Source organism: Heptranchias perlo, chromosome 28 (assembly GCF_035084215.1).
Source record: "Heptranchias perlo isolate sHepPer1 chromosome 28, sHepPer1.hap1, whole genome shotgun sequence".
In the NCBI taxonomy this organism is placed as follows: domain Eukaryota; kingdom Metazoa; phylum Chordata; class Chondrichthyes; order Hexanchiformes; family Hexanchidae; genus Heptranchias; species Heptranchias perlo.
In genome coordinates, this window is record NC_090352.1 from 22,387,026 (window position 1) to 22,407,935 (window position 20,910).

The 20,910-nt window shown below is 43.0% G+C and overlaps 1 protein-coding gene and 1 long non-coding RNA gene across 2 annotated transcripts in view; one reads left to right on the plus strand and one right to left on the minus strand.

The window, feature by feature from the left end:
* prpf8 (pre-mRNA processing factor 8) overlaps positions 1–5,432 on the plus strand; it is a 42,870-nt gene extending 37,438 nt beyond the window's left edge. Inside the window, exons 39-42 of the mRNA XM_068008215.1 lie at positions 822–962; positions 1,372–1,511; positions 2,980–3,182; positions 4,966–5,432. Coding sequence (XP_067864316.1) covers positions 822–962; positions 1,372–1,511; positions 2,980–3,182; positions 4,966–5,120 — 639 coding nt within the window. The 3' untranslated portion in view covers positions 5,121–5,432. The remainder of the gene's footprint in view (positions 1–821; positions 963–1,371; positions 1,512–2,979; positions 3,183–4,965) is intronic.
* Positions 4,509–20,698, minus strand: LOC137344927 (uncharacterized). Its single transcript, XR_010968501.1, has 2 exons — positions 20,610–20,698; positions 4,509–6,536 (listed from the first exon to the last, which is right to left on the minus strand). It is a non-coding gene; the product is annotated as an uncharacterized lncRNA (long non-coding RNA).
* Positions 20,699–20,910: the final 212 nt, after the last annotated feature.

Genomic DNA, 20,910 nt, shown 5'->3' on the forward strand with positions numbered 1-20,910 from the left:
CATCCACGTGGGGCATGTTTCTGTTGGAATTTTTTCAACCCAAAAATTAGCGATACATATGGTTTTAGCAGATGCATGGCTCTGCGTGTTGCTGAATAAAAAGTTAAATAGATAATGGCAATTAAGTAAATCAAACACACGCAAGTACATTGTACATTTTTCAATTAAAAGATGCTTTCAAAGTTTCTAGGTGGTATGCCCATATTTGAAACTATTGCATTATCAGGTCATGGCATTTTTTTCCTTCACAACACACCCTTCCCAGTTTTCTTCCCCCTTCTGAAGATAATGACCTGCTCTCATGAGCTGTGCAGTACCTTGTCCAAGTGTCGGCAGGTTATTCAACCACAAAGAATCACATCTAAGCCTAATCCTTTCCTAACAAGTGCACGTTCCACCAGGGTTCACTGGATAGTGGTCAAAAATGGGAATTTTGGCTTGTTTCTCTTTCTCCTGCCCTGCCACCCCCAGTCTGGGAGTGCTGGGCCAATTGCAGTACAGTCATCCATGGTGACATAAACTGATTTAATACATTTAGCCACTGACCCATTTGGGGAGGGGTTGTTGCATTTGTTTTATGTTTAAACATTCTGGCATTTAGAGAATGTGAATATCAAGTATTTAGGCCAGAGCTGATTGGGTGATTTGATGTCCCATCATTAATAGAGGGGCGAGGGGAAGAGTGAGTTTGGTTTGAGTATTGTTTTGGGGATTGAAAGAGTTTGTGTTCATCAGATATCTTCACACAAGATTCACATGTTCACCTGAATTTTTATTGATTGTGGTAGAGGTGACCACAGTAAAAATGTGTCCTTTTATAGATTGCAGGATATCTGTATGGTGTGAGTCCTCCGGATAATCCCCAGGTGAAGGAAATCAGGTGTATTGTGATGGTGCCACAATGGGGAACCCATCAGACTGTGCATCTGCCTAACCAGCTACCGCAGCATGAATATCTGAAGGTATAGAGCCTTATTCCTTTGTAAATGTCATGTAAATGATGGAATCCATGCTAATTGTGACTGCATTTGGATATACTTTCAGTACTTAAATCTTAATGTGATACTGTATAATGTGTACAACAAATTATACATCTTGCAAATAGGAAGTCTTGTCTGCATACAAATTTGTAGGTAGTTTTTTTTCCCCCCATAATATGAACTTTAGGTTTGGTTACTGTTCCTGCATTATGCGGGATTGTATCCATGTATAAATAAGTGTTCAAGTAATTGGTCATCCAGTAAGAGTTTTAAATCTTTTATTAGAGGCATCAATATATATTTGAACCCTTTTATATAAAGTAAGGTATAAACTGCTTTCTTGGTGCTGCATTTTATTAATATCAATATTAATTGGAAATTACTTCCCCAGGAAATGGAGCCTCTTGGTTGGATTCACACTCAACCCAATGAGTCTCCTCAGTTGTCACCACAAGATGTCACTACCCATGCAAAAGTAATGGCTGACAACCCATCTTGGGATGGAGAGAAGACTATCATAATTACATGCAGGTAAAAAGGCTAGAATTTCCTGGGCAACTTGAACAGTCATGGCCCACATGTGGAATTTCCTATGTATTTGTGCCTAGAAACACATGTAATAGAAGCGTAAAGCAAATACCTTGTGTAAAAGATGGGGAAACTCAGGTGCAAGTGTGTTATGCATGTAATTACGCTACTCTCAAATTTCCTTGCTCTTTAACGCCTGTCTATCGATCCCTGTGCCCGAACGCATCTTGGCTCATTTTTATGGCTGCGGCTCTAGGCTAAAGAGTACCTCTCAAGTTTCTTCCAATTGCACTGGTTCAAAACGGGTGTACTATTTTAGGTACAGCAGGAAACTGTCATTTCTCTAATGTTTCGTTGCAATTTTTTGAGTGTCTTTTTTGATATATATACACCTCACTGAGACCTGCACTGAGTTTCCTGTTACTTTGAATGCATTTTTATGGCATCAGTACAAGTCAGATTAAAATTTGAAAAGCTTCCCCAATTGCATTTCTTATACATCCTGTGCCTAATGTGAACGAATGATGGTTAAATGAGCTGAAACTTTAATTTTCATACTTAAAGAAGGACTATATGGTGAGTTTAGCTCTTTCCTTAGGCCCCGATTGTTTACACTGATTTTCGCTTGGTTCTACCCATTTTTACATTCTGTATATACTAATGAGAATGGCAGAAAATTTGGATGTAAATAGATATCGGCAGAATGAGCGTAATTTTGGGTGTAATTTCCCGATCATGCCTCCACAGGAAATTCCATTCCATAATGTTTTAGTGATTGGTCGATACCAAAACAAAATTTTGCATTTACTATTTGCTTATTTGAAAGATCCCTTTATAGTGTGTAGTGAATTATAAATTTAACAATTCATTGAGATTTGGTGTGACTCAAAAATGGTTGGTTGAAGATAGTAAATCCCTTGTTAAAAGTTCACAACTTGATCAAAAAGAACTCTAATTTAGGTTACTTAAAAATGTCCAATTTTCTGTTTGAAGTAAACATATAAAAATACCTAGTGAACCTTTCATAGAAAGTTGAGTGCATTTGGTTTCAGAAGGCTTGATCTTGATAAAAGGAATCACTTGAAAAGCTGTATACCAAAAAATGTGTTCATTGCAATTATCCATGAATGGAGCATAGTATAACTGTTAGCTTAACCCTTTCACTGGCATAGTATTTAAATCTGAACCAATTACTCAGACAAAACGTACTATATTTCTGTTTTTGCTTTTAAAGTTTATTTTAAGTCCAGTTTTTAAGTTTGGATGGAATTCGGTAAGATGTAGCAAAATGTGAAGAATCAGTAACTAAAAGACAAACATTCAAAAAGCTTGACAATAGCCAGAGTTTAGTGGTGATCAGAGCAGAACTGGCCAGAGAAAATGTTAGAACGTAAGATGACTACAGTATTTTTTGAGAACACTCTTCCTGTACATATTTCTGATAGGTGGTATAACTTTATTTTTTCTTCAGCTTTACTCCAGGTTCCTGCACACTGACAGCATACAAGCTTACGCCAAGCGGGTATGAGTGGGGTAGACAGAACACAGATAAAGGAAATAACCCGAAGGGATACTTGCCTTCCCACTATGAAAGAGTACAGATGTTGTTATCGGATAGATTCCTGGGTTTCTTTATGGTACCTGGCCAGAGCTCCTGGAACTACAACTTCATGGGTAAGTACTTTATGGTTTTATGCTAATAAATTCCTTTTCTGAACATATGGCAACAAGATGAAAATTTTCACCAACCTGTAAAGAATGACTGCAGAAAATCATAGAATCATAACAACATGGTAGGAGGCCATTTGGCCCATCAAGTCCATGCCAGCTCTATGCAAGAATAATCCAGCTAGTTCTACTCTCCCGCTGGGGAAGTGGAACCAGCTCTTTTTTTTAAAATAGAGTTGCATTGCTCCAAATCTTCTTGTATCTGCCATTTGGCAGCTTTTCCAAGTATAGGTAGTAATATGGATATTTCTTTGGATTTGGTTGCGGTGATAAAGAATGTTCACAAGCCTTTTATTTTTCCTCCTTACCTGGAGGCATTGACTCTTTGCTGGGATGCAGTACCATGGACTCCAATGTCCACTGGTACTTAACTATGTGGGCATTATTTGTAAGCCTTGGTCTGGAGGCTTTTAATCCAGGTTGTGGGTCAAGAAAATGCACAGCAGTGCCCGATCCAGTCCTCAAAGACACTTGCATTTCTAGGTCACTGATACCAATCAGTAGCAGAAGTTCTTGGGCAGTTTTCCTGTGCCTGACCCAAGAGTACCAAGACCAATTTGTAGCAGCATACTCTGACTGAGATCAGCTGCTTTGGCATGGACTGGGGATCAAACATAGAAGTTTCCTGGTTTAGATGACTAACTCGCTGGATAAACTTTCTCACCCAGGGTAATATTTTTATTGCGCTATTAGGCTAGTTTCACAGGATGCTCAAATCTTTTCTGTTCGTGGGCCACTCAGATGTTTATTGTGAAGCCCACAAGTTGCATATACATTACTATGGCAATGAACCTGCTTAGGATGGCCCAAAGTTTCTTCGTTTTTTCATTTCCTTTACATTCTTTGGCGCTTTTTTCCTTCTCACTTCAAGAAGGCAATTATTTTCCCCATCCTTCCCCACTTGATCACTTTCTCCCTCCCCCGCCCCTTCCAGTTTCGTGCTGCTCCTGTTTGTTTCTGCCCCCTCCTCTCCATTTCACACTGCCATCTCCTGCCTCGGTGGAAATTTCTACGCACAATGTGCCGAGGTGTTAAATCACTTGAAGAAGCAGCAGGAGAAAGTAGGGACTGGCACTTGGGGGAACCATGTATGCAGGATGTGGATGGTGAGCTGTAGTTTGGACAACTCTGGTTTACATGTGCTTTCACCTTTCCCTCAGAATCCACTGTATGTTTAATGTTCAAATTTGACATTGTGGCTTAGGAGTGAGCTTAATGCTTTGGAGGAAATGTTTGTCCATCTCTTTTTTAAAAAATGCATCTTACAGTAAATATTGATTAAGGCCATTTATTTAACGCCTGGTTATTTTGTCAACCCAATATGTATCAACATGATGCAGTTTATGAACGTTAAGATGGTTTAGATCGATTTTCAAGCATATCTGTCAGTTTTAGCAATGTATTAACAGAAAACATAATTGTTATATGAAACAAACATTTTAGTTAAGAAGCAGCATCAGTTTTGATATTTGATTCCTTGTTTTACTACTGACAGAAAATATGATTGTTAAAATCCACTGGCATGTAAGTAACATTGTAGCTGATACTGCAGAGGCCACCTATTATTTGAACTAATTTGTTAGCTTGTTGGTTAAGTTACTGTCTGGATTACCAAACCTGACTTTCATGACTTGCTGTAATTATTTGACCACAGTCAATAGGGCTTGATTTTTTTTTTGACAATTCTTGAAGCGCTGCTGATGACACTTTTCATTTAATTTTTTATTAGGTGTTCGCCATGATCCCAACATGAAATACGAGCTGCATTTGGCCAATCCTAAAGAGTTCTACCATGAAGTTCACAGACCATCTCACTTCCTGAACTTTGCTTCACTGCAAGAGGGGGAGATCTACAACGCAGACAGAGAGGACATGTACTCTTAGAAAATCAAGAGAAATTTATAATGGAACTTCTGTACTGTTGATATTCAACAAATGAACTTAAATTCCGTTCATGGCTTCTATTAAATTCCAAATTGTGTTCATAGCATATGGTAACACCAAACCTTGTGTGATATGTGTGAAGCAGTAGCTTTGTTTTAAATATTTGCCTGCAACTGTGGCATCTGCACAGTGCGAACTGAACAGTTTTAAACATTTAGTGTATCTGTATTAAAATTGCGTATTCTGTTGTGCAGTGATGTGTGCACTCTAGAAATTCAAGGGATTAAAACTTAAATAAATTTTTAACTAAAAGTGGAGTTAGTTTGTTGTGTGTGCATTTCAGGATATAATAAACTGATCTTATGACCATGCTGGCTGGGACATACCTCCTATAAAATGTGGCAGTTATGCCCGTTCTGAAATGCAAGTTCAATTCTGGTAGAGTTGGCTGCTGGTAGAAGCTGTGGTCGCCCCAAAAGTGATAATGAGGGTCAATAGTCCTGTCCCAGAAATTACACTTAAATTGCATCTGACTTAAGTTAAGCTTGTGGAAAATAGGGATATGTTACCTACATGACTTGTCAAACCAGGAAGTGGTTGGATTCACAGGCTTTGAATGTCTACAGTCTTTGAAGCATCAGCTTTGACTGAAGCAATTAGAAATATATTTGCTAGTTGTGCAATTCACAGAATTCTGCAAGCTGCCTTTCAGCAGCTTCAAACCGAGAAATCTTTTGCTTCTCATCCTCCTGACATGGAGCCCTTACCTTGGGGTTTAGTATAGATATTCCCATATATGTCCTTTTTAAATGGAGCGAGAAGAGGAAATGAGATACACATAGGATAAGACTACACAAAGGAGAAGTTGACCATCTGTGAGGCTCTCTTTCAGCAGAGTCTACAGACCACGCAGCTCCCTTAATGGTGTTTAAGGAGGTAATGGTTCAGTAAGGATGTGTGGAAAGCGCTCTGTCTCCTGTTGCAAACCGACCTCCAAACGTCTCAAAAGTGGGAAAAAAACTTCAGCACACTGGACTTCGTATCACTGGTTTGACAATGCACATAAATTACAGCAAGTGCCCATCACTGGTGCCTTTCTGTGCTGTTCTTAAACCTAACCTGGTGCTGCACCAAGGCGATACCCGAGGGCTAGAACGCCAGTGGTGCTTGGCTGACCTGTGGTATGAGTTTCTTGGAACCACGTTGGCCCTCTGCTCACTGAGTCATGGGAGGACCCTTCTGGTGGCTGCATTCCAACTGCAAGTGCATCGTCATCCTGGTCCTGTGTTCTGGCATCTTCGTGAGAAGGCATCTGAATGGGATCACGAGAGATATCACCAGATGAGAGGATGGCATCGTGTAGACAATGCTAGCCATTCCACTTGTGTTGGGTCCTGGATCTGAGTGCCTACTGATCTGCAGGAGAGCAGAACTCATCAATTAGATCCTGCAAACCTGAGCGATACCTCTTAAAAGATTTCTGAAGCCAGTTGCCATTGTTTTCTCTGAATGGCCCCCCAAGGCCTTTAGGTTAGTGGTCAAAGCACCCACTTTGGATTCACTGATTACTCTGGAGATCTCTATTAGGGCTGAGACTGATTCAGATGTTACTAATGGTACCACCTGTTCTAGGTCGAATTTTATTTTTGTCTAATCCTATTGTTTCACAAATAGAAATGATGACATAACTGGAAAATAGCAAAGTAAATTTAAAACAGATATCGGAAAACTTCACTGATAATTGCACATTGGGCAAGCCAATTATCTTCAGCTCTCAGAAAACCCAAGTGAATAACTGTCAAGAAAGACTGGCTGTGATGATGCCTATCTAAAGTTACCATGCCCTTTTCAATTATAAACATTCAGCTCCCTGGCTTTATAATCAAATCAATACTATACTAAACAAATGAGGCAGCAGCCAAAGAATATAATAAATGTGGAAATTCTCAAGGGACCTCATATTTGTAACTGTCAGCAACAAATCCATCCAATACTGTGGGGGAGAAAAACCTGTCTACTAGACTCAATACGGTTCATTTGGCATTGAATTCTACAGTTCAAAGTCATGTGGACCCGTGAACTGGATAAGGATGACATCTGGAATACCCCAAAGTTCCATCCTTGGCAACTCTTCCTTATTTACATGTTCATGATCCATGGACATGGGGTCAGTTTCCACATGTGTGCTGATGGCATTGCAGCTATACCTTGTTAAAGTAAAATTTAAGCTGTTGGGTTAAAGGCAAAGATGACCTTAGGCGACTAGTGTGTGCGTGGCTGCAGTCACTGCCCCGAGACCAGACTAACCATAATTAAAAGCTTAAACATAACATATGATGATTAACAAATTAGTGTACTGCTAAACAAAATGGACTCTGTGAAAAGTCATTAAAAAATGCTGACTTAGCACAACGAACTGATAAAACTACAGGACAGACAAAGACCAGACTCTTAAGTTGATAACAGTTTTAATGTGATTGGAGGTCAATTGTTGCTGTCGGGGCCTAATTGGCTAACGTGTAACTAACCAAGGCTAATAATGTAATAACTGCTGAATGTCTGTACTTGTAATGTATAAAAGAAGCTCAACGACCATTTTAAAATTGAGAAGGTGACTACGTGCACTGCGGGGTGCCAAGCGCTTCTCCCAAAGCTTTGTTCAATAAACTGCATTTTGAATCTTTAAGTCTGACTCCGAGTGGTGATTTCCCACAACAAATTGGCGTAGTCGGCAGGATCTCACTGCTGGTGAGTTGATCAGTTGGCCTCGATCGGCGAACTGGAGTAGAGATTATTGAACTGTGGGAGTCAGACTGAGCCAACAATGCAGTTAAAAACGGGGGAAAATTAGGGGAATTTATGGGACTATTGGGTAGAAATAGGAATTGATTGCTTGTGCTGATCGACTAAGGACAAGGAAGTGCCTGTCTCAAACGCGCAGCCTTAGACTGGTTGTTAAGAGGGGAGATCCCCCACGCGATGGTCAGGACCATGAAGTGGGCGTAGAGGCACAAGGGCACATAGGATCGTGAAGCACAAGTAGTCAGGACCATTCGGCATCAAACTCTGTAGTGGCGAACAAACGCAGAGATAATTAGTGCATAAGAATTCACGATGTGTACTGTCTGAAGTTTTAATGTCTGAAGTTTTAAGCGGTGCGGTAAGGAGCTGATCACCCTGACCTAGAGCCGGACTCCGGTGGAGGAAACACGTTACCAAAACGGTAATCGTGGCCGTGAGTATAAGTAGAGTATAAGTTGATCCGATGGGGAAAAACACGGTGCTGAGTCGGTAGTCGTGGCCAGAGTAAGTTCAGTTGAAGTATAGGTTAAGTTAGATCCGGTGAGTGGCCGGGAGCAAGTAAAGATGACAAGTGGGGAAACTAGGTGGGGACCTGCGGGTTCCCTTATTGATAAATATATGACAGCCAGACACTCGTTGATTAAGCAGATGCAAAAGGATGGCTGGGATGTTTCTCAGACCTTAGAACAACAGAGAAAGTGGGTAGATGGGGAAAAGAAAGACAAAACAAAAAAGGCAGGGGTATTATTAGTACATCAATTAGCTGGACTAATAGGACAAGTAGCCGCTTCCACTAAAAAGTGGAGCGAAGACAAGGACAAAATTAAGGAATTAGAATCTAGGGTAAGGCAATTAGAAAAAAGGAATCAATTATTAGAAGGGACTCAATGGGAAGGGGAAACTGTCCCTTTGCCCCCTTACGAGGCAATACAACAGGAAGCGACAGCCCCTCCAGAAGAAGAGATAACGCCAGAACATAACTTGGCACCAGTAACACGAGGGGGAACGAACGCGCGGCCAATAGCACATTACAAACCATTCACCCTGGGCGAGAGGCAACAGATAATGGCCTCCCTGGGTAAACTACAACCCAGAAGCATGAATACAAAATTTTGGGCAGAACTAGATACGGCCTGGGTAGGACACCAACTGCACTTAAGGGATATACACCAACTAGTCAGGGCCGCATGTCCAGCGGACAAATGGAGGCAGGTAGCCGGAGGGCCCGCCGCCCTCGCCGCAGTAGACTACAATGGGGGGCGCTGGACGCATGCGGTAGCCCTAACGGCAGAAGTGGACACCCAACAGGCACCCTTCGTCTTGTTTAAAATGGAAGTACAGAGGGTTTTGGGGAATGCTCCAACCAATTGGAGTAAAATCACAACGACCAAACAACAGAAGGGGGAAGGGGCCTCTGAATATGGAGAACGATTGTTCCAAGTATACCAGGAATGTTCAGGGCAAGAAAACCCGGGCCGTGGGGATCGAGCCTTCATCCAGGCTTTCAAGGATGGGCTCTCCAGCGCCCACCAAACCATCTTAAAGATGGGAGTGATCCTGTCCCAGGATTATGACGAACTAGTGGCATGGGCTAGCGGCGTACAAGGAGGGGGAGAGGAGAAATCTCAGACGAAGATAAAGCAGGAGAGAATAGCCGCCTACGGTAGCGGGAGCGGAACCAAGCCCAAACGGATCTGTTACAATTGTGGCCAACCAGGGCACGTTGTAAGGGAGTGCCGGGTCCCGATGAAGGGAAATAGATTTGGAAATAGGAGGAGACATTGTAATTATTGTAACAGAGATGGACACACGGAAGCAATATGTTGGGACAAACATGGGAGACCCCCGCCCCGACCCGTGTCCACAACAGAACCGGAGGGACCAAGGAACCTCCGAGGTCAGCAAGACCGACGGCCGGCAGCCCCCATTATTAAGGGTAAGAAGGAGGGAAGGATCTATGTGTCTGCACTGGTAGGGGGCAGGCAATGTGAGATGCTGGTGGACACAGGAGCATCCATATCCGTCACCGACCTTCCCTTACCCATTACAAGTAGGATGATTTATCTAACAGGAATAGGAGGGAACAAAACACCCGCCTACCTGAGCGAGACAAAGTTAGTAGAAATAAATAATTTGTATATACCTATGAGATTCTATGTATGTAAAAATAACGAGGGTACGATAATGGGGAATGATTTAATGAAAGAGTACGAAATTTTGATCAACTGCGGGAAGGGAGAGCTAATCTGGCCAAAACGGGACGGCCGGAAAACCGGAATGGGAAGACTCACGAGTCACCTCGAGACCATTAAGGTGGCCACGGCCACCTCCAGGGATTGGCGACTAGAAACAAAGGGGTTTGGAGCCATCTGTGCCTCCGTCCCCGGAGTATGGGCCGAAACAAAATTAGACACCGGCCTAACCAAAACTGACCCGATAAAGGTGCCCGGACCGGAGCATAAGCCCCACCGACAGTACCCGATAAAACCGGAAGCAAAGGCAGCGGTAGTAGAAATAGTTAAAGGGTTAGTGGAGAAAGGAATCCTGAGGGAAACTACGAGTACCACTAACTCCCCTACCTGGCCAGTGAGCAAACCCGACGGAAGTTACAGACTCACAATAGACTACACTGCCCTCAATAAAGTCACGCCCAAATTGCACCCCATTGTAGCAAGCCCCTCGACAATCCTGAATGGATTGTCGCCGAAGCATAAAATCTTTACCGTATTAGATACAGTCAATGGATTCTGGTCCCTACCCTTGGATCCCGAGTTCCAGGAAAAATTCGCATTTACAGTGGGAGACAAACAATATACTTGGACTCGCCTACCGCAGGGATTCCACAATAGCCCCGCCATCTTCCATCGAGTAATGAGTGACATTCCGAAAAGGGTGGAACTAGAGAAGGGTAGCACGATTCTACAATACGTGGATGATATATTAATAGCCTCAGAATCCAAACCAGGACATCAGGAAGAACTATATCTAGTGTTGAATGAACTGAAAGCCGCAGGTTTCAAGGTGAGCCCCAAAAAGGCACAAATCGGGAAAGCACAAGTCCTGTACCTAGGACACTTAATCTCACAAGGGCTTAAAGAAATGCCCACAGACTGAAAGAAGGCAGTGCAACAAATGCCGCGCGCGGCCAGTCACCGTAAGAGTGGGACTGTTTAATTAAAGCCGAAGCTTTATCCCGGAATTCGCAAAATTGGCAGAGCCTATACAGAGGCTAGTTAAAGGGGGAAAGCCAGCTCTAAACTCCATAGAATGGGGACCTGAACAAGACGAGGCCTATAATAAGTTGAAAGCAGAACTGATAACAGCCCCCGGACTGGGACTACCAGATTCCAATAAAGATTTCCACATACACTGTAACAATGAAGGGGGGTTCTACTCTGCAGTAGTAACGCAAGATCATGGCGATAAACGGAGACCCATAGGTTACTATTCGACAGCAGAAGGGCCGGTAGTAACCGGACTGCCAAGGTGTATAGCTGCCTTAGATTGCGCCGCATGGGCAGTAAAGGTTAGCGAATCGATAGTGATGACAGGAAATATAATCCTCCACACCAAACATACCTTGGTGGAAATGCTAAATACAGGGAAATTAAGGTCTGTCTCGAACATGAGAAGGGCCAAGTGGGAAGCCGTCCTCCTACCTCCCAGTAAATCAGTTATAATAGTAAGAGATACAGGAGATAACCCAGCAGAAGGAATTTTGGAAACAGACGAACCACATAACTGTGGAGATGTAGATATGGATACAGAAGAGGGTAAGATAAAGGATGTACCTTTAGCAACGGCTGAAGAGACCCTTTTTGTAGATGGCTCACGTAAATACGTGGAAGGATCACCCCGGACAGGGTGGGCGGTAGTAAATGATAGATTGGAAACAGTAAGGGCGGGAAGAATTGACGGGGGCTTGTCCGCGCAGGTGGCGGAACTTGTGGCACTCACAGAGGCACTGGAATTGTCTGAAGGAAAGACGGTAAATATATATACCGATAGTAGGTACGCGTTCGGAGTAGTATATGATTATATGACAGCATGGGGTAGGAGGGGGGTTTTAACCACGGGAGGAACTCCTATTAAACACCAACAGAGGATCGAGGCATTGCTAAAGGCCAGCGAAAAACCCCGAGAAGCGTCAGTAATAAAAATCAAAGCACATCAGAAAGAACCAGGAAGGGAGAGCCCCGACTGGTTAAAATACAAAGGGAACCAACCAAACCGCAGACAGAGCAGCGCAGCTAGCGTTAGAACAGGAGGCAGTTGGCGAGCTGCCAATAGCAGTAACGGGCCAGACAGAAGACAAAATAAATATTCGGGACCTACATGAGGATACCTCGGAAGAGGAAAAGGGTAGGTGGGAAGCACAGGGAGCAAGCAGAGGGACTGATAATGTTTGGAAATGTAGTGACAAGGTAATGGCGCCGGAATGCATACAAAACACCCTCTTGGAACTACGCCATGGACTCTCACATGTGGGAAGAGAGGCCATGGCGACTAGTATAGGAAAAGATTGGTGGTGGAAAGGAATGGGGAGGGACATAGCCCGACATTGTCACCGCTGCGTGACATGCGTGCAACACAACCTTGGTCGACCCATAAAAATTAAGATGGGACACCAGCCCCGACCAAAGGGACCCTGGGAACATCTACAAATAGATTTCACAGGGCCACTACCATAGTCCCACGGTAAAACCTATTGTTTGGTTATCATAGACCAGTTTACCAGGTGGGTAGAAGAGTTCCCTACCAGAAATTGTACTGCTACCACAATGGCTAGAATATTGGCGGAGGAGGTAATCCCTTGATGGGGAATACCCATACAAATTGATTCGGATCAAGGGACACACTTCACCGGAAAGGTGGTAAAAACAGTGTGCCAGCTGATGGGAATAAAACAAAAACTCCACATCCCTTACCATCCGCAGAGTTCCGGAATGGTAGAACGCATGAACCGAACCCTTAAGAATACCCTGGCCAAGGCCATGCAAACGTCAGGGAAAACGTGGACAGAAGTATTACCTATTATATTAATGAAGTTAAGAGCCACGACAAACCGGACAACCGGATTGACCCCTTATGAGCTAATGACAGGAAGGGCGATGCAATTACCAGAAAACATCATAACAGGTGGGGCCAATGTAGGCCCACTAAAAGACAAAATTAAACGGTATGTTTTGGAACTAAGCGCCCAACTAAAAGGGATGCGTAAATTAGTAAGAGACAATCAGGAAGAAAGAGACGCACAGAGAGAGCTTGAGATGCTCCCTAACGTCCCAATGGCGGGACGTCGCGTCATGGTAAAAACATTACCTGAAAAAACGGGGTTTGCACCAAAATGGAATGGCCCATATGAGGTCATAATCAGCGGAGACACCTGTGCCTGTCTGGACATAAGAGGGAAGGGTGTATGGAAACATTGGACTCAATTGAAATTATACAAAGAAACAAATGAATAAACATTGAACAAATGTACTTTTATTTTACAACAGGTGACAACTACAAGCAAGACTAACTAAAGCGTTCGGGTTGGCGGTATAGCCTTTGGGAAGTTGTTAATATAGAGTAATAAGATCGATATTGTCAGAACATAACAAACATGTCTAACCATATGTATATAATTACGTCACTCGATGTGGTCGTGGTTGTAAAATTAACGGGATTGAAAGATAACTTATTTTTCAAGACCCATGTACATCTACACGGAAATCGAACCGTGTGTTACCCGTTAGCCCAATCCGTAGAGGCCCTGTTCGTGGCCACCCCTGGGTGGACCCCCCATGACTTATATACGGTAGATACTTCAGACGCACCCTGTGAGGGATGTACAGGCCAATATAGGAGGAGTATACAGGGGAGATGTGTGGAACTAATAAACTCCACAGATCCTGTGTGCAGAGGGGTCCAGGGAGTGGAAGGGAGGGTATGCTCAGGCGACACAAGCTACCCGCTTTGCTTCTCAGGACAAGGATGGGGGTGCGCATACGCCTTGGTCCCCGAGAATGCTTCCTGTGTGCAGACGCAGTGCGCCCGTCAGCACTGTCAAATAAACAGAGGCCAGTTTGCTTGCACCTGTAACGAGCAAAGATGCCTGAACGTGACCGCGGGGAGGCAATTCGTTTGTGATCAGCGTAATGGGACTCATGTCAGCTCAGCCACATGGACATACCCGTTTGATACTTACCAATTGGTAGGATCGGGTGGAAAGTCAAGTGAACCGAGCAATTGGTGGTATATACAGTTCGCACAGACCAATAACCAGGATGTTAAATGTTACCGAGCCAAGAAGGGATTTGTGTTCCTCCTTGACGGCACCTTTACAACGGCAACGCCAACCCTCCCGATCCTCTTTGCAGTAGGGGCAATAGGACCACTCACGGTTCCATGCCCTCAGAAGGGGCATGCCCGGAGAAAGATAGTAACACGGGCCATCAGCCAGGGGTTCTGTGCTGATTGGAGGGATCCGGTCACACTGGGACCTTTGCTTGGCTACGGGTTTCTTGGAGCCCTATCTCTGGGGGGATCAACAGGAGTAATTAGCGCAAAAAATAGAAACTATCTGATCTGTGGACTAACCATTTTGGGAAACAGTACAGCAAAGGGACTGAATGCCATTAACTGAGAACTGGCTGAATTAAGTTTGTACTCGCAGCAGACCCGCTATGCCGTAGATTATATATTAGCCCAGCAGGGAGGAGTATGCACCATAATAGGAAACATATGTGTAACACATGTTACAGATGAATCCTACAACATCACCCAAGCCATTAACGACATAAGAGAACAGCTCGATGAATTTAGACAAGGCCCCAAGAAGGGGAATAGCTGGCTCGAATGGTTATTGGGGGGATCCTGGGGGTCTTATTTAATGCACGGACTAATTCTTCTCGTCGTAATAATAATTGCTTGTTGCTTGGTCATCGGATGTTTTAATGTCTGCTGTAAAGTCATGATGGCTCGGATTATGCCGGGGGCCAGCGTGGTCACTGACGAAGAACATCTAATGGGGACACCCGAAGACGCCAGGGAAGACGGCGACAACGAGGGAGAGGACTATCTGTGACATGTAACCTGTGAGTTACGGGTTAGGCATACGCACAGAACATCGCGGAAGATAAATACCCGAAAGGCTGTGTATTAAGTGCCGGACCAATGTTGCATGAACTCTATCGTTATTGGTCTAAATGATTATTAAGCCATAATCATGACCAAAAGGGGGGACTGTTAAAGTAAAATTTAAGCTGTTGGGTTAAAGGCAAAGATGACCTTAGGCGACTAGTGTGTGTGTGGCTGCGGTCACTGCCCCGAGACCACACTGAAATGCGCCTTGCGCGGATCAGACTAACCATAATTAAAAGCTTAAACATAACATATGATGATTAACAAATTAGTGTACTGCTAAACAAAATGGACTCTGCTAAACAAAATGGACTCTGTGAAAAGACATTTAAAAATGCTGACTTAGCACAACGAACTGATAAAACTACAGGACAGACAAAGACCAGACTGTCTTAAGTTGATAACAGTTGTTTTAATGTGATTGGAGGTCAATTGTTGCTGTCGGGGCCTAATTGGCTAACGTGTAACTAACCAAGGCTAATAATGTAATAACTGCTGAATGTCTGTACTTGTAATGTATAAAAGAAGCTCAACGACCATTTTAAAATTGAGAAGGTGACTACGTGCACTGCGGGGTGCCAAGCGCTTCTCCCAAAGCTTTGTTCAATAAACTGCATTTTGAATCTTTAAGTCTGACTCCGAGTGGTGATTTCCCACAACAACCTCTACTACCACCACCCTCAGTTCCATGTCCATTTTGGTGGCTAGACTGCCGATCTGACATCAAATCATGAATGATCCAGAACTTCCTCTAAATGATTGTTGATGTGCTTCCTGCTTTCACTCTAATCTTGAGAATTTCATTAACCATGTTTCCAATTCTCAACCATCCCTTCACTGACTCTTCCATTCTGGCCTGGCCCAGTGAGAAGAAACTCTCATCTCAAGCCAAGAATCAGAGGCTGAACAGGAAAATATTAAGCAAGCCCATTAATAGGGATAATGTGGCATATTTTCCCTGTTCTCAAGGGGGGGTTCTATATTCAGTTGAATCAACTTGAGATTTGATTATATCCATTACTCTGTATGCTCACTTGCTGATAGTATAATAAATATCAACTTGTCTCATTGAAGCATTGAAATGTTTCAGTCCATCTTTGGAAAGATTGGAGAAGTGCGTACGTATGCGAAAGTTATGACACCCAGTTTAGATCACAAAGGGGTACTATTGTTACACCCTCAGGTTACACTATCATGTAATTAGATACTGTGCTGTACAGGCATTCTTCTGAACACTGGGACTACTTATGGGAGTGAACAGTACCATTGTACCTGAGAGAGTATCTAAGATAGTCCTGAAAGTTGAAACAATATGAGACAGCAATGTATGTGCACTTCTTCCAATCTAATATATAGTATTCACTGCTCACAGTGCAGTCTCCCCTACTCTGGGAATACCAAGCACAAATTGAGTGGTCGCTTTGCTAAATACTTCCATTCTGTTCTCAAGTGTGATTCTTACTTCTCCGAGGCTCCTCACTTTAATTTCCCCTTCCACCCCACTCAGATCTCTCACTTTGGCCTCCTACACTGTTCCAATCAACCTCAACACAAACTTCGGAAATAGTATCTTATCTTTCTTCTGGGCATTCTGCAGCCCTCTAGACTGAACATTACAGAAAATTCATGCCATTACTATATTCCACCCCTGCCCCCTTTATTCTCTTTAAAGCAGCAGATGATGGGGATGTGGGGTGAAGTTGTCATCTAGAAAGCTAGGTTGACATTTTCATTGTTGATCCTTCATCAGAATATAGTTCTGGCAGGGGATGATTGTGGGGGGGTTTGAGCCTGGCTTCTTAAACTGATTTTTCCTCTTTTTTTGGGACTGTTTTTAGAATTTTTTATTTTAGATTCAGGCCTCCTGCATCTGAAGAATTTTCTTCTTTTTTTTGAATTTCCCCCATTTTCCTTTAAGGGCCTTTCCCTTCCCTTTTTCACCATTTTAGCTGCTGCACGTTCTTTTGCTCCTTTAGTAGCTTTCCATTACCTCACTGAGATAATCTTTCATATTATCTAACAGTTTCCCATTAACTTCCTCTGTGATTGTATTTATTTGATTTGTACTTCCTTTTTCTCAACCAAAAACTTATCTTTTAGTTTTCAGCTCTCATGAAGAATTACATTAAAAACATTAACCAGTCTTTTGTCTTTACAGGTGCTGACAGACCCTCATCACCACCACTGACCTCCATATGCTTCCTGTCCCCCAACACATCTAATTCAAAGTCTCTCTCCTCATTTGAAAATCCCTCTGCTCACCAACCTTTGCATCTGATTTTCCATCTAAGTCAGAAATGAAAAAAAAACATTAAAAGTTACTATTCATTTGAAAGGTACCAATTTCTAATTAGCCTTACATTAGCACATTAGCATTGGTTACCATTTTAAAACAATCATTCTTATCCCCTAAACATTGTGACTGACAAGATGTTTTACAAAATGCTCTTCAGAGATTTTCTAGTTAGCTACAGTGAACATCTGTTGAGTCCAATCTTTATTCACTATTAGGCAGACCTGACCAAATAATAAGTGATGCATGCAATCAGATGGAACATTTTTACAAAACTGTTCCTCAGATAATAAAGCAATCCATACCCACATGCAGCAAGACATGGACAACATCCAGGCTGGGCTGAGAAGTGGCAACTATCATTCACTTCACACAAGTGTCAGGCAATGGCCGTCTCCAGCAAGAGAGAGCATAACCACCTCTCCTTGACATTCAATTGCATTGCCATCTCCAAGTCACTCACATCAACATCTTGTGGGGTCACCATTAACCAGAAATTGAATTGACCAGTCCCATAAATGCCGTGGCTACTAGAGCAGGTCAGAGGCTGGGTATTCTGCAATGAATGGTTTGCCTCCTAACTCCCCAAGCCTCTCTATCACCTACAAGGCACAGGTCAGGAGTGTGATGGAATACTCTCCACTTGCCTGGATGGGTGTAGCTCCAACAACACACAACAACAACTTGCATTTATATAGCGCCTTTAACATGGTAAAACTTCTCAAGGCGGATCATAGGAGCGTTATCAAACAAAATTTGACACCGAGCCACATAAGGAGATATTAGGACAGGTGACCAAAAGCTTGGTCAAAGAGGTAGATTTTAAGAAGTGTCTTAAAGGTGTAGAGGTGGAGAGATGGAGAGGTTTAGGAAGGGAATTCCAGAGCTTAGGGCCTAAGCAGCTGAAGGGATGGCCGCCAGAAGCTCGGCACTCAACATGGCTTCAAAAAAGGTCATATCTTACAAATTTGATAGTATTTTTTGAAGAAGTCACCAAGATGATGGAAGAGGGAAGCCTAGTAGACATTGTCTACTTGGACTTCCAAAAAGCTTTTGACCGCACAAGAGGCTTCTCTACAAAATCGAACCTTCTGGTAATAGTGGTAATATATTGAGCTGGATTGAGAACTGGCTGGAAGGCCGTAGTCAGAAAATAGTTATAAATGGATTTGGATCTGTTTGGAGACCGGTCACCAGTGGTGTCCCACAGGGATCGGTGTTGGGACCGTTGCTCTTTACTATTTTTATTAATGATCTAGTCAAGTTTGCAGATGACACTAAAATTTATGCGAGTGTCAGGAATATGGGTGATGCTCAACCACTGTAGGCAGACCTTGATGTGTTGGAGGATTGGGCTCGTGACTGGCAAATGATGTTCAGCTTGAAAAATTGCAGTGTTATGCATGTATGCGGGGTGAATGCTGAACATACATACACCCTTCAGGGAAAAGCATTAAAGCAGGTGGAGAAAGAGATCTGGTCGTTCTTGTGCATAGAATTCTAAAGGTTCATGACCAATGTCGTGAAGCGATAGCTAGAGTGAATAGGGCGTTGGGGTGTATTTATAGGACAATTGACTATAAGGCAAAGCATAGTATTTTGTCTTTGTACAAGACCGTGGTCAGGCCTCAGTTAGAATATGTATCCATTTTTAGTCTCCTCACATGGTGGGTGATATTGAGGCTTTGGAAAGGGTGCAGAGGAGGGTCACTAGATTCAATCCCAGTTTGAAGCATCTTAGTTATCAAGATAGGCTAAAAGAGTTGGGACTCTACACTTTAGAGAAGCGTAGACTTAGGGGCGACCTGAAATTTATAAGATGATGAAGGGAATAGATTGTGTTTGAGTTGACAGTTTGTTTCAATTAAATAGGTTAGGGAGGACCAAGGGTCACTATTTTAAGTTGTACAAGGCCAGGTTTAGGTTAGATGTCAGGAGGTGGTTCTTTTCCCAGAGAATAGTGGACCTCTGGAACAGACTGCCGGCTCGTGCGTTGGACGCCGATTTGCTGAATTCCTTTAAGTGAGAGTTGGACCTGTTTCTGGCTGGGGTAGAGATCACCTCATACAAAAAGGTAGGTACTGCATAGAATTATCAGGGCCAGAGTGATCGCTTGGACTAGTTTTGATCATGTAGGGGGTTGGGAGAGAAATTTCCCAGATTTTTTCCCCCCAAATTGGCCTAGGTTTTCATCTGTTTTTTTTGCCTCTCCCAGGAGATCACATAGTTTTGGGTGGGGTGGACAGTGTATATATTGTGATACACAAGGTAACACAATTGCGTGGGAAAGGCTACAAGGACCAGAAGGTCTTTTCCTGTCCGTCATTGTTTGTATGTTCGTACTATCCAGGACAGAGCAGTCCACTTGATCAGCACCCCATCTACTGGCTTAAACATCCACTCCCTTCACCATCGGCGTACCGTGGCTGCAGTATGTACTATCTACAGGATGTGGTGCAGCAACTCGCCAAGACTTCTTCGGCAGCACCTCCCAATTCCATGACCTCCACCATCTAGAAGAACAAAGCAGCAGGTGCAAGGGAACACCATCACCTCCAAGTTCCCCTCTCACACACCATCCTGATTTGTTCCTGTCTATCCTTAGCTTTTGAAATTGTCCCATTAGGGCTCCCTGGCTATATCCTGAATTTGGATGAATTGTTTGGTCTCCGTTCTATCACTGGTGTTAGGCTTCCTGTTTTGAGACTATAAATCCTATGATAATTGACAGCTTTTATAATTATGAAAGATGTATTTTTGATCTTCCTTTATCTCAGTGTGGGCTTTAAGATAATACACAGTTGCCAACTGTTTGCTTTTCCAGGTTCCCCACTGCCTTGCACCAATTGTGTGAACAAGGGGTGGAAAACCTGAGCGCCTACATGAAAAGCAGTTAGGTGGCAACCAAGGGTATAGCTGCAGCCTAAGTCATGACATATTTATGGCCCATGGTACTCCCATTGTAACTACTTTTTGTACGTCAGATTTTCTGGTTTTGTGGGTTGGCATGTAAAAATACTTTTCAAAAGTCATCAATTTTTAAGGCAGGTATCCGCATTTGTGTCTAGAACACCAGAATAGCTTTAGTTCAACATTCTGCATACATCCAAAAAATCTGAACATCACATCCTACTGCTTTCTGTGGAACTTTCTCCCAGATAGTATTACTGCCTGAAACTATGCAGCAGAAGTTCAAAAAACGACCACTTGCTACACCAGGGTCGTTAGAACATGCATTATTAGTCTATATGAAATTTGTAACTTACCTGCAAGTGTCCTTTTGTGCTTCCAGCAGCTACCAACGTCAGACAATTGAGATGTCCATCCTTGTTACAGATGTCTCCTGTTCCAACCACGTAACTAAAGTACAAAAAATTCATACCATTTACAGATCTACCAGACAAGTACACATGGACGATATGTGACACGAATTCACTGAATTATCACACTGTCACAGGGGTTTGCAAAGGATAGTCAACACCCATCCTGTGTTGCAAAAGTTTAGCAGTGAGCACCTTTTTTTTAAAGCTGTGCAATACACAAACTATTTCCTGGTGGAAAAATGAT